Source organism: Somniosus microcephalus, chromosome 12 (assembly GCF_052327205.1).
Source record: "Somniosus microcephalus isolate GS21.2 chromosome 12, FLI_Smic_1.0, whole genome shotgun sequence".
Taxonomy (NCBI): domain Eukaryota; kingdom Metazoa; phylum Chordata; class Chondrichthyes; order Squaliformes; family Somniosidae; genus Somniosus; species Somniosus microcephalus.
In genome coordinates this window covers 162,678,764-162,691,474 of record NC_140998.1, presented here as the reverse complement: position 1 = coordinate 162,691,474, position 12,711 = coordinate 162,678,764, and the positions used below count along the sequence as shown (strand labels likewise).

Below are 12,711 nucleotides of genomic sequence, written 5' to 3'. Positions count from 1 at the left end.
GTAAGTTTATTTTTAGCCCTGTTAGAAAATGTAATTCATTTTTTCAAAAATTTAAATAATTGTTTAAAATAGTTTTCATGTAATTTATAGTTGTTTTAAAAATGTGATTAAAAAAAAAATTATTTGAAGTTTTAGTGATGTTTTGGGGCTTATAGTATTTATAGGTTTGACAGCTCTTCCTGTCAAACTTATGAATGAAGCATTCCCTGCTACCATTGGCTCTCCATGGCCCACGTGATCCCAGGGGACGCTTCGAACTAACTGCGCCCCTGGGATACGCAAGCACTGCGCGCCGGCAGTTGGAGGAGGCCCAGGATCGGAATCCCACGTGGGCCCACAGCTCAACGGCCGGCGCGCTAGGTAAGTGCAGGTCGGGGGCTTGCACCCGCGGGAAGCCCCCGACCCGAATTTCTGGGCCATTAACTCTGTTTCTCTCTCCACAGATGCTGCCTGACCTGCTGAGTATTTCCAGCATTTACTGTTTTTACTTCAAAACATTCCCCTTTTTTCCTTACTGGAATATATTTAACCCGGAACCTTTCCATCTATTTAAATATTTCCCATTGCTGATTATAGTTCTATTTGTCAATTTTTCTTTCTATTTAATCTGGGCAAAGTCCCTTTTTATCTACAATTTGTCTCCCCACGCCTCAAAGTATCCTTGTCGACGTTTCTTTTTCTGCTCTTACACAGAATCCAATTATATCCTGGTCACTGCTTCCCAAATATTCCCCATTTTAGGCCATTTACTTGCTCATTATTCAGAACCAAGCAAAGTAGTGTTTTATTCCTTACCGCAACATATGGACAGCGTAAACAGTCCTGAACACATCGCAAAATAACTTTCCCTATTCATTTATTTTTGGATAATTAAAATTTCCTACAATTATAGCTATCATGTACATGATGCTCTAATTTGTCTACAGTTTTCATCCTCTATTTCCTTTCCACTGTGGCTGTCAATCCCCCCTAGTGTGATCTAAACATAGCTGACACTGAACATCACTGCAGAATACCAAAGTCACAGGACGATAGAAGGGAATTACGTTAGTGTTCCGAAGTAGAATTAAGGAAACCAGAAACTTTTCATATCATACTAGAGGTGACACAGGAAGGGAATGGTAACATAGGGATTTAAACAGGTTTTAAAAAAGTTCAAAAATAATTCCCATTAAAGCACATATATTACTAATACAAGAACCAGGGAAAATTAGAAGCACGCCTCTGAAAAAAGGAAAGGCATCTTCCCAGGCCCAAAAACCCAGGTACGCGACTGCCTACTGGGCTCACCTAACTATAAAGGAGCCAGTAATAGTCCAGGTACCAGTCTGAGAGTGCAATGTGGAGCTGCCAGCTCTTACCTCCTGCTAAACCGACTCCGGAATTACACTGCCAGTTTTCCAGTGATGAAAAAGACTACTTCCTGAGGCATGTTGTCGCAAAAGTAACTATAACTTTCCTAGAACAAATGTACTAGAGCAGGTGAGTATTTCAGATCACCCTCAACTGTAGAGTTAAGCAAAACTAGAAATTGAAAATCACCATAATGTACAGTGACTAGTTGGCCATTCCATTGGCTGAGGCTGGTTGTTATCAGTTACTGGTCAATGTGTGTTCTATTGTAAAAACTGAGCAGCTTTTTAACGGCCAAAGAAAAAGTGCAGATTTAAATTGGAGGACGGGATTGTGATTGGCTGTTATGCCCCAGTCAGATAGCCCACTGACATTCCGTCTATGCTCATACATGAAGAATGATTACGTGTGTAATATATCAGAGGACTGCAGCCACCTATGGAATGCAACTTTTAAAAAAAAGATTGAAAATTATATGATTAGATAAGTGATGAAACAGTATGGATGCTGTGACTCCAACCAAGGGATTTCCATGTACAGCTCAGTCAAGGTAATGTTGTTAACACAGCCTTACTTGGCCATTTTACCTCAATTAGTGGACAGTTAGAGATTGAGTAGAGTTCATGAGTTACAAAATATACTTTAGAGAAGGAGCAGGCTTGATGGACAGAATGGCCTTTTCTTGATCGAGGGATAAGTAGAAAATAGATCAGAAATCCTTTTCCCGGAAAATCCCATACCCAGAAAGGATATCCACCAGCAGAGGGCAGTGTCCAGAACAGCCAGGGGGATAAAGGCCAGGAGGGCCAGGTCGAAATTCTCCTAAAAAAAAGGAAAGGACACAGTCAGCTGAAAGCGAGAGAGAGGGGGCGAGAGAAAGAAAAGGATTCCCAGTTACCTTATTAATTAGGAATTCACAATACAGCAGAACTTGCAACTGTGGGCATGTTTTCACTGATCTGTGACACAACTCATTGTATTGAACAGTATCTTCAATACAGCTATATCCACTTGTAGTTTTACTCCACTAGTGCTGTGGGTCCGTACTCACCAGGAACTGGATTGAAACGGTCCAAACTGATTTTAACTAGGGCCCTTACAGCCAGTAAACAGAGACTTACATACCAACAGATAGGTCTGGATTTGAACTCTCATTCCAATGGTGCAAGGCCAATGTCCAATCTACAGCAACACCCAGTCCCGTCTGATCATGATCGCTTCACTGTTTGACACTCGACAGTTCAGCTGAGGTGAGAGAAACTTGCCAGGTTTGGGAACTGTAACCGAAGGACCCACGTTCCACCACTCTACAGCAGACATCAGTTCACCAGAGTCATCGGGAAGTCTACCGATTTTGTTTGCTTTCTCCTCAAATATCGTACAGGTCAAAGGTGCGCCAATTTACTCCCTTCATTTCCCACCAGTGCCCAGACTGATCAAGTCAGCCGTTAGTTGATAAGTTTCACTGGAAGATGTGAAGCTACCAGTCTTTCAATCTCACAATTTATCCCTCAACAGCCAACCCCAAACGCACACCCCTCGACAGCACAGACCCCACACTCACACCCCTCGACAGCACAGACCCCACACTCACACCCCTCGACAGCACAGACCCCACACTCACACCCCTCGACAGCACAGACCCCACACTCACACCCCTCGACAGCACAGACCCCACACTCACACCCCTCGACAGCACAGACCCCACACTCACACCCCTCGACAGCACAGACCCCACACTCACACCCCTCGACAGCACAGGCCCCACACACTCACCCCTCGACAGCACAGACCCCACACTCACACCCCTCGACAGCACAGACCCCACAATCTCACCGACAGCACAGACCCCACACTCACACCCGACAGCACAGACCCCACACTCACACCCCTCGATAGCACAGGCCCCACACTCACACCCCGACAGCACAGACCCCACACTCACCCCTCGACAGCACAGACCCCACACTCACCCCTCGACAGCACAGACCCCACACTCACACCCGACAGCAGACCCCACTCACACCCCTCGACAGCACAGACCCCACACTCACACCCGACAGCACAGACCCCACACTCACACCCCTCGACAGCACCGACCCCACACTCACCCCTCGACAGCACCAACCCCACACTCACCCCTTGACAGCACCAATGCCATACTTACAAAACACTTTACAGCCAATTAATCACTTTTGTAATGCAGCCAAGTTATGAAGACAAAACCATGAAACCTGAGCTCCTGAAGATGATGCATGTTGACATGCTCTAACAGAGACCTGCTTTAGTGCGCTCAATAGGGCACTAATGTGAACTGCTCGATTTGAATGTTTTAAATCTATAAATCAGCAATGTGAATTAATGTGGTGTGTGTAATTTTCCAATTGCGAAGTTGACATTTCCAAGCTTTCTTCCACTATTGACCTCTGACAGTGCTGGAGTCAATTTGTACTGGGGTATGATGATGGACTTTCGTTCCTCCAGTTGTCAGATGTGATTTAAAAAATTAAACTATTAAATTACAAAGAGGGAATCAATTGTGTAATCATACCATGATTCTTCTCCTTTTGGATATCAATATAACATGGCTCATTTATTGGAACATAGGAACAGGAGTAGGCCATTCAGCCCCTCGAGCCTGTTCCACCATTCCTTAATACCTTTGGTTAACAAAAAACTATCAATCTCAAATTCAAAATTAACAATTGATCTAGCACCAATTGCTGTTTGAGGAAGAGTGTTCCAAACTTCTACCACCCTGTGTGTAGAAGTGTTTCCTAATTTCACTCCTGAAAGATCTGGCTCTAATTTTTAGGCTATGTCCCCTAGTCCTAGAATCCCCAACCAGCGGAAATAGTTTCTCTCTCTACCCTATCTGTTCCCCTTAATATCTTGAAAACTTCAATCAGATCACCCCTTAACCTTCTAAATTCTAGGGAATTCAACCTTTTTGTGGAATCTCTCCTCGTAACTTAACCCTTGAAGTCCGGGTATCATTCTGGTAAACCTATGCTGCACTACCTCCAAGGCCAATATATCCTTCCTAAGGTGTAGTGCCCAGAACTGCTCACAGTGCTCCAGGTGTGGTCTAACCAGGGCTTTGTACAGCTGCAGCATAACTTCTACCCCCTTGTATTCTAGTCCTCTAGATGTAAAGACCGGCATTCCATTTGATTATTTTCTGTACCTTTTCATGACATTTTAATGATCTATGCACCTGGACCTCCAAGTCTCTTTGGACCTCCACTGTGTTTAGCTTTTCACCATTTAGAAAGTAGCCTGTTCTATCCTTTCTAGGTCCAAAGTGAATTACCTCACATTTGCGTACTTTGAAATCCATTTGCTACAGTTTTACCCATTCGCTTAATCTATCAATATCCTTTTGTAATTTTATGCTTTCATCTACACTGCCGCCTATCTTTGTCTCATTGGCAAATTTGGATATATGACTTTCTATGCTATCAGCTAAGCCGTTAATAAATACTGTGAATAGTTGAGGCACCAGCACAGGTCCCTGCAGGACACCACCAGTCACATCCTGCTAATTTGAGTACCTACCCATTATTCCTGCTCTCTGTCTCCTTCCGCTCAGCCAGTTTCCTAACAAGGTCAATAATTTGCCCTCCATTCCATGGGCTTCTACCTTAGTTAACAGTCTCTTATGTGGGACTTTATCAAATGCCTTCTGGAAGTCCATATAAATAACATCCATAGATATTCCCCTGTCTACTACTACTCAAAAAATTCAATCAGGTTTGTCAGGCATGACCTACCATTCACAAATCCATGCTGGCTCTCTCTGATCAACTGAAAATTTGAGGTGTTCAGTCACCCTATCCTTAATTATAGACTCTATATCCTGACAACAGAGGTTAGGCTAACTGGTCTATGTTTCTCGCCATTCTTAAATAGCAGAGTGACGTGTGGAATTTTCCAATCTAAAGGAACGGTTCCTGAATCGAGAGAACTTTGGGAGATTATAGTTAGGGCATCTGCAGTGTGCTCACCTACTTCCTTTAAACCCTGGGATGGAAACCATCTGGTCCTTGGGATTTGTCACTCTTTAGTGTCATTATTTTTTTCATTACTGTTATTTTACTTACGTTAATTCTATTGAGTCCTTGTCCCCGATTCAATATTAGTTTCCTTGGGATTTCCGGCATGCTATCCTCCGCTTCTACTGTAAATACTGACGCAAAATAATTATTTAACATGTCTGCTATTTCCTCATCATTGACAGTATCACCACTTTCAGTTTAAGGGACCAACATTGCTCCTGACTTCCCTTTTTCTTAATGTAATTGTAAAACTTATTTGTATTGATTCTGATATCCCTTGCAAGTTTCTTTTCATGCTCCCTTTTTGTAGCTCTTACCGTCTGTTTTGTGACCCTTTGCTGTTCTTTGTCTCTTTCCCATTTGCCAGGAGCTGCGCTATTTTTTGCATTTTTGTATGCCTTTTCTTTTAGTTTTAAACTGTCCCTCACCTCTTTAGTCGTCCATGGCTGTTTCTTTTTGGGAAGTAGAGCTCTTGCCCCTCAGGGGTATAAACTAGTTCTGTATCACATTAAATTATTTTTTCAACATCTCCCACTCATGTCGTTTTACCCATTAACAGATCTGCCCAGTTTACTCTGGACAGTCTCTGCCTCATCCCGTTGAAGACGGCCTTACCTAAATCTAGAATCTTAGTAGCTGTTTCGCGTTTCTCCCTTTTAAACGCTGCATTGAACTCGATCATGTTATGATCACTATTGGATAAATGTTCATGCACAGTTAGGCTGTTAACAAAATCTGGCTCATTATTCATTACCAAACCTAATATGGCTTGCCCTCTTGTTGCCTCAAGGATATGTTGTAGAAAACTATCCTGGACACACTCAAGAAATTCACTACCTTTCTGACAGGTGTTAGTCTGCTTATCCCAATCTATATGAAAGTTAAAATCCCCCATTAAAACCACTCTGCCTTTGCTACATGCTTGTCTAATAATCTCTGCATTTATACAATCTAGTACTTCACAGCTGCTACCAGGGGGTCTATACACAACTCCCACTACAGTCTTAAATCCTTTCCTATTTCTTAATTCTACCCATTAAGTCTCTACTTCCTGCTTACCTCTCTTTAAATCCTCTTATCATTGCAGTGATTTCATCCTTAATCATTGAAGTGATTTCATCCTTAACCATGAAGGCTATACCTCCCCCTCTACCATTTCCCCTATCTTTCCTGTAGACCTTATAACCTGGTATATTTAGTTCCCAGTCCTGACCGTCTTGCAGCTATGTCTCAATAATGGTTACCATGTCATACCCTCCAATTTGAATTTGCACCTGCAGTTCATTCAATTTATTTTTTATACTCCGTGCATTTGTATAAAGAACGCTTATTTGGGCCACACACCCTAGCCTGTAATTCGGCTCTATTAAGCCTGGTCACTTTCCTCCTTCCACTAGTTTTCTCCCCATCTCTCCTGAAGGCACTGACTCCATGCTGGGGTTCAGTTCCACAGTAGATTGGCTTCCACTACCTCATCTAAGTGCTCAGTGTTCAAGTGCGAGCCTGGGCAGTGATGAGCATCAGCAAGCTGTTCAGTCAAGGAGAGCATCTCAGCAGAACCTGATCCTGTACTCACCAAACAGCCTTATAAACACACAACTCGCTGCATAGGAATGATGAAGACTGGGAGCTCTAGCCAATATGCCCAACCTAATGGCATTGAGGCCATCTGTAGTAACCCTTCTGCTAACCTGTCTGAGATCAGCTAAGCCGTCGTAGACCAGGAATCGAATCCAGGTCCTCCCAGTCTGTCTATCTCACTCAGCTCTGCACTGCCTGAACTAGCAGGCACCCTGATGAGGCACTTTTAAATAGAAAAAAGGACAAAAATAACAGGGCTGGATGATGTCAAGGGTCAAACACAGTTTTCAGCCATTCTGTGTGGTAAGGACCAGATCTAAAGATGAGGTCAATTGCTCGCTCAGTATAACAAAGATAGAAGGTAGCATCTTTGAGTATAATGTAAAGGATATCCACCAGAGTACACAGGCGTCGATCAGTGAGAGACTGATGTTCCCTACGAGAGCCAGGGTAGCAAGTGGGGCCTAAATCAGGAACAAAACAGGGCCAATTTTAGTTATAGCGAGAACAATTCAGGGTGAAGTGTACCTTCCAACAAGGTGGGAAGATGGAACTATTTCACAGTTTGACATTTTTTTCTCCCACTTCAGCAGAAAACCTCCATGGAAACTGATCGTTGTAAAGAGGGAGACCGTTTGTCATCCAACATTGTACGGTTTTTAGTTAATAAAAAGATCAACAGAGGGAAAAAAATTCAGGAGATGAAACCAATAGGTATGTTTTACTAAACAGTGAGATATTTAAATTGTACGATAATTGGGGTGCTGCAGTGATCAAGCACACCCCAAGGACGCACAGAGTGAAGCGGTAGGACATGGATTTGTAGCCCAAATTCCTGATGCCACAAGGCCCGAAGGAACCCTAATAAAAGCAATTCTGAGTTAATAGAGTTCGACAACAATGACTGAGAAGGCTTCTATAATTTAAAAAGTTTTTTTTTTTTTTTAAATGAAGAAAATGGTTTCATGAGCCCCAATGTGAAACTGATCTTTAGCAGGCTCTGTAGCACCTGTTCAAAAACACATGCACATTTGCTGGCTGTTTAAATGCTACTTACTCCAGTGACTCGAAGGATGCCTTCTATAGCTGAGAAAATTAAATATAGGACCCCGACACCAACAACTCTGTGCAGCATGGCTCCCAGACGAGGCCTGTGGCAAGGAAAACATCAGTCTTACAGGATTTGTTGTCCAGACAAAACAGACTGGAAAGAGTACACAAGAGAGAGTGATAACAGTGAAAGGAAAAACACATGTTCAAGGCCTCTAATTACTAATGTTTAATTTTAAACCGTATTCTGATGGTCTCGTCAGAGAAGTGGCTGAGCATTGTGGTGTGGGGGAACTGAATTAATGCAATGCTAAATGGTGAGATTGCAGGGCGAGTGATCTTCACTCCACTGATGATTAGTTGACAATGCCAGGGAGATGAATGTCACAGTTCCACAGATGGAAGCTGTCCTCCAATAAGCACTCCTCTACACTTGCTCTTTACAGTACTTGGGTGTTTTCAAAGGAGTGTAAAAGTTACAGCCAAGAGAAGTACTTACTGTAACCCATCACTTTAATTGTCCCACTCACTCCACGATATATACAGGAAACTTTGGTTTATCCGGAGGTTGTACATCCGGAAACCTCGATCTAACGGCAGAAATCAGCAGCCGTTTTGGTTAGTTTTTCTTTTCTTCTCTTAGCATTTTTTTCTTTTTTTTTCTAAAAACAGTCAGGCTCTGGAAAGCGTCTCTGTAGCTTAGCAACAGCTTCAGAGACACTTCCAAGGTACGGGCCGAGTGTTTACAGGCGGTTGCTAAGCAACAGTGTTTGTTGTCAGATACGGAGATGAAAACCTCCGTATCCTTCAACATTAGCGCTGGTCTATCCGGAAGTTTTGATAGATCGGCAGCAGCTTGGTCCCGTCGGTGCCGGATATCGCGAAGTTGCCTGTATGTACACGCATCAAAGCCCTGTCACTAGTTATTGAGCGCCAGCAGTTAGCATTGATAAAGTTTTTGTTTATACTTACTTCACGATTCCATATCCAAGACTGACTATGATGACCAGAACACGAGCCAGGGAACGCTTCAGTGCAGAGAGTAATTCTGCAAAAATCACTGCTCCTTGCACTGGATTAAAACACACATTAGAAAACAGTGCTAGTTTATACAGGATTAAATAACTCAGTAACAGCAGAATGAAATCTGAGGCAGCACTCTCTATTTACTGCAAGCTCCAAAAGCAGGGCTATTGAACAAAAGCAGGTTTTGATTTGCAATGTGACATGCACTGCAATGGTTACCAAGCCCTGGAGCCAAGGGTAGCAGTGTTGCACAACATGGGATTGGCACCCAATATTCCCAAGTTCCCACTCATGCCAAGGCCAAGCATTTCCCCTATAGTGTAAAAATAAAAGGTCATGGAGGGTCAGTCAACCACATCCCAACAGCTAGATGCAGGGCACCGAAGACATATCAACCAACTGCTTACCCTCTCTAGCGTGGCGTAGCATGGGGCAAATTTAATTACAGCGGTGTGTGCTGTTTCTCTACAAGACGAGGCAAGTTATTAAGTCGATGCTTTTAAACGAGATTCTTCCGAGAAGCACAAGTTTTATGCGACCCCTTTCCATGGAGTAAGCTGAGATCATGTGTAGTACAGACAAAGCGAAGGCATGACAATTTTTTTTTGGTGAATTGTTGCAATCATTGAGGTGAATGATGTCAGTACTGGGAATGCATTTTCATAGGTTAAATGGGCAATACGCTAAATGGGCAATACGCTAACAGTCTTTTCGTCTCTGGGATCTGGGTTTAAATCTAGCCCAAAACGATGAGATACAACTCTGATCATAGATCCTACAAGAGTGAGTTTGGGCATTTCCAACCCTGCCCACTGCACAAAGCCACCCATAACACCACACTAACTTGCAATTTCACTTAGAAAGGTTACCAGCCTGGCTACGGAGAGAAATGGAATGTGACAGCAGTGCAGTACCAGGTGCCCTTGAGTTTGGGGCTGAAACACATCGAGTGGGTAGAGTAAGGGGGGGGTGCACTCTGGATCTACTCATACTGTACCGGACCTGGAAGTGCTTGATGGTGCAGTGAAGAGAGAACTTTACTTTGCAGCCTAGGCTTTCCACCCTCACTGCTGAATTTTTGCCAGTGGATCTGGGGCAGGTGGAGCAACGGGTACTTGGAGTCTCACTCCATTGCATCCCTACCCCTCTCCATCTCCTCAGCATATTCCAGAACCAGCCTCATCAGACCGACATCCAGCTGCCCATATATAGGCAGGTGTAGGTTAACTGCATGCAAACAAGTAAAAACAGCTTGCATTGCGCTTCCCACCTTTTGCACTGTTATAGCACTGGACGCAGGGGCTGTGTGTTTGGCTCAGGCAACCAGCATCAATGGTCAGTTGAAGTGGATTGGGGGGGGCAAAAAACACGTGTGCAGCTTGGGCCTGTACACACATTAGGTATAGGGTGGTTTGATACAGAGTAAAGTACCTTATCTTCTAGTGCAAGAATAGCTGTTATTCTTATTTGCTCCACAGGTGGTGCTGCAACCTCCAGCAGCCTATTACAACAAGCCTGGCTTAAAGACATTCTCTCTAGCCATGAGCAACACCACAGCAACTGGACTGAAAATGTTGTTTGAGGAACAGGTTAGCAAGATTCCCTACCTGATTCGCCCTTGTATCGGATGCTCTGGTACTCTGCGTAAAAGACAGCTTTCTCCAGCATTCCCAGAAAGATGACTGCGCCGATCCAGAACTGGATGCGCAGGAGGTCCCTCCAGTAGCAGGCAGACCAGACCAGCCACAGAGCTCCAAACAGTACGTACACAATGCACATCACCATGAAAAACTGGCAGAGGGAGAGAAAGAAGCAACAATATGAATTTACTGTGCAGTCTGTGCTACTCCCATCAATCAATATTTCACAGCTGTAGATTCATTTTAGTACACAAATTTGTGAAATGGACAAAAAAATTACCAAGTCTGAACCGACTCGGCCCTAAAGTGCAGAAGATGTGGAAGGTTTGACAGCTGGATTGGTTCGACAGCTGGATTGGTTCTTCCACTAACATTATCACTCAGCCACGTTCAAACTTTACACCAGTTACACAAAAAGTTTTCACCTGTGCTAAATGCTGTCTTTTTAGTACAAATCTATTTATACTGATATTGGTTCCAATTACATACAAGATAACACAGGCAGGAACAAGTCACTGCCGTGAAACACACTCCACGATCCTTATAGGGATATTTTGGTTGGATGAAGCTGTACAGATCGTGCAGCTCACCACAAGCTCCCAGCTGGGAACAACATGCAGGAAATACACCCAGGAGTGTGCCATGTACTGCCATGGAAATTAAGCTTCTACTGGACCAACTGGGGAAAGATACAACTCGCAAATATTTAATGGTGTTACTTACCATCATTAGCGGCCAGTCTGCAGGAGAGATGTAATCATACTGTCCTTTCATTTCCACAATCACTGAAAGAGATAAAAGACAGTGAAGAACACAGAGCAGACCCAGGGAGAGATTCTCCTCTGCTTCCCATGTTGCTATTTCCCCATTAACATTCCCAGTCCTTTCTTTTGACTCCCAATGTCATTTTGAACAATGCCAGACCCAGTACAGGTGTAGCACGCACCATATTACCACAGATATGGACCATTCCACTGAAGGCTTTTATCCTACCGCCTATCTTTCTCTCGCAGATGTTCACTGGCCCCAATATGTATTTTGTTCTCCTTTCAGATTTCCCACTTCTACTATTTATCCTTGGAATGAAATGTGAAACTGAGGTCCCCATATGTGGTCCAGGTAAATATTAAAAATCCCATGGAACTATCTGAAGAGCAAAGAGTTTTCTTTACCATTCAGTTCTCAACTACCATAAGCTGATGTATGTCACATTTCTCAAAATGTGTCTACACTTCACGGTGATTCATTGCGTGAAGGACTCAGACATTTCACAGAGGTGATCGGGTGCTGTTAAGTGCATCTTAAGGCTCATTTAAATTTTTCAGTGGGATCCGGACTGCCAATTTTCCCCTCAAAATGCTTCCAGCTGTTTGGCTCAGTATGACACGATAAAGAGGGGCAGTACAGTTTAATTCAAGTGACTATGTCCAAGTTAACGATCAGTACTTACTTGTGAGTGACAGGTGATTTTGCTTTGCCGGCACAGCCTCAGTCTTTGTGTTCGCCTCCCCTTTACTTTCAATTGCCACTTGGTCAGTTACTTTCGCTGTGAATTTGATGCTGTTTTCTTCCTTCTTTGACTCTTTTTGTGACACTTGGATTTTAATTATAAATAAATACGGCCCATCTTCCCAACTTCTGAACAGGCTCGGAGTCTGTTTAAGGAAATAAAAGGCACGTACAGCAATGAGCAAACAACCACATTTTCATGCCCCTCTCCTTTAAGATGGGAAATTAACAAAACAACAAAGAGTTGCGTTCCTCTTTAAGCGGCCGTACTACATCAGGTAGATTGCTGCATCCAACCAGGTTCTTAGTGACAATGGCATCTTCTGATCAAGAAAGGCAAAGAAAAAATCTTTTTTGCCTTTGGTAATGGACAATCAAGACAAACTGGTGTGCTTTTGCTCATATTGGGATATATACGACTGAGTAAAATGCTCTTCAGTCATACTTGGTAATTTATATTAGGAGAGTTGCCCGAGGGAGAAGGGACAGTCTGC

At 43.4% G+C, this 12,711-nt stretch overlaps 1 protein-coding gene across 2 annotated transcripts in view; it reads right to left on the bottom strand.

Moving 5' to 3' along the window:
* LOC147109668 (Golgi-pH regulating cation channel-like) overlaps positions 1-12,711 on the bottom strand; it is a 90,535-nt gene that overhangs the window by 35,207 nt on the left and 42,617 nt on the right. The window contains exons 7-12 of one of the 2 annotated variants that reach the window (XM_086003747.1): positions 12,159-12,363; positions 11,432-11,493; positions 10,676-10,859; positions 9,015-9,114; positions 8,050-8,143; positions 7,385-7,456 (exon numbers count right to left, since the gene is read on the bottom strand). In XM_086003747.1, coding sequence (XP_085859873.1) covers positions 7,385-7,456; positions 8,050-8,143; positions 9,015-9,114; positions 10,676-10,859; positions 11,432-11,493; positions 12,159-12,363 — 717 coding nt within the window. Of the gene's footprint in view, positions 1-2,106; positions 2,176-7,384; positions 7,457-8,049; positions 8,144-9,014; positions 9,115-10,675; positions 10,860-11,431; positions 11,494-12,158; positions 12,364-12,711 lie in introns of both variants that reach the window. The other variant, XM_086003748.1, reaches the window with a different exon arrangement.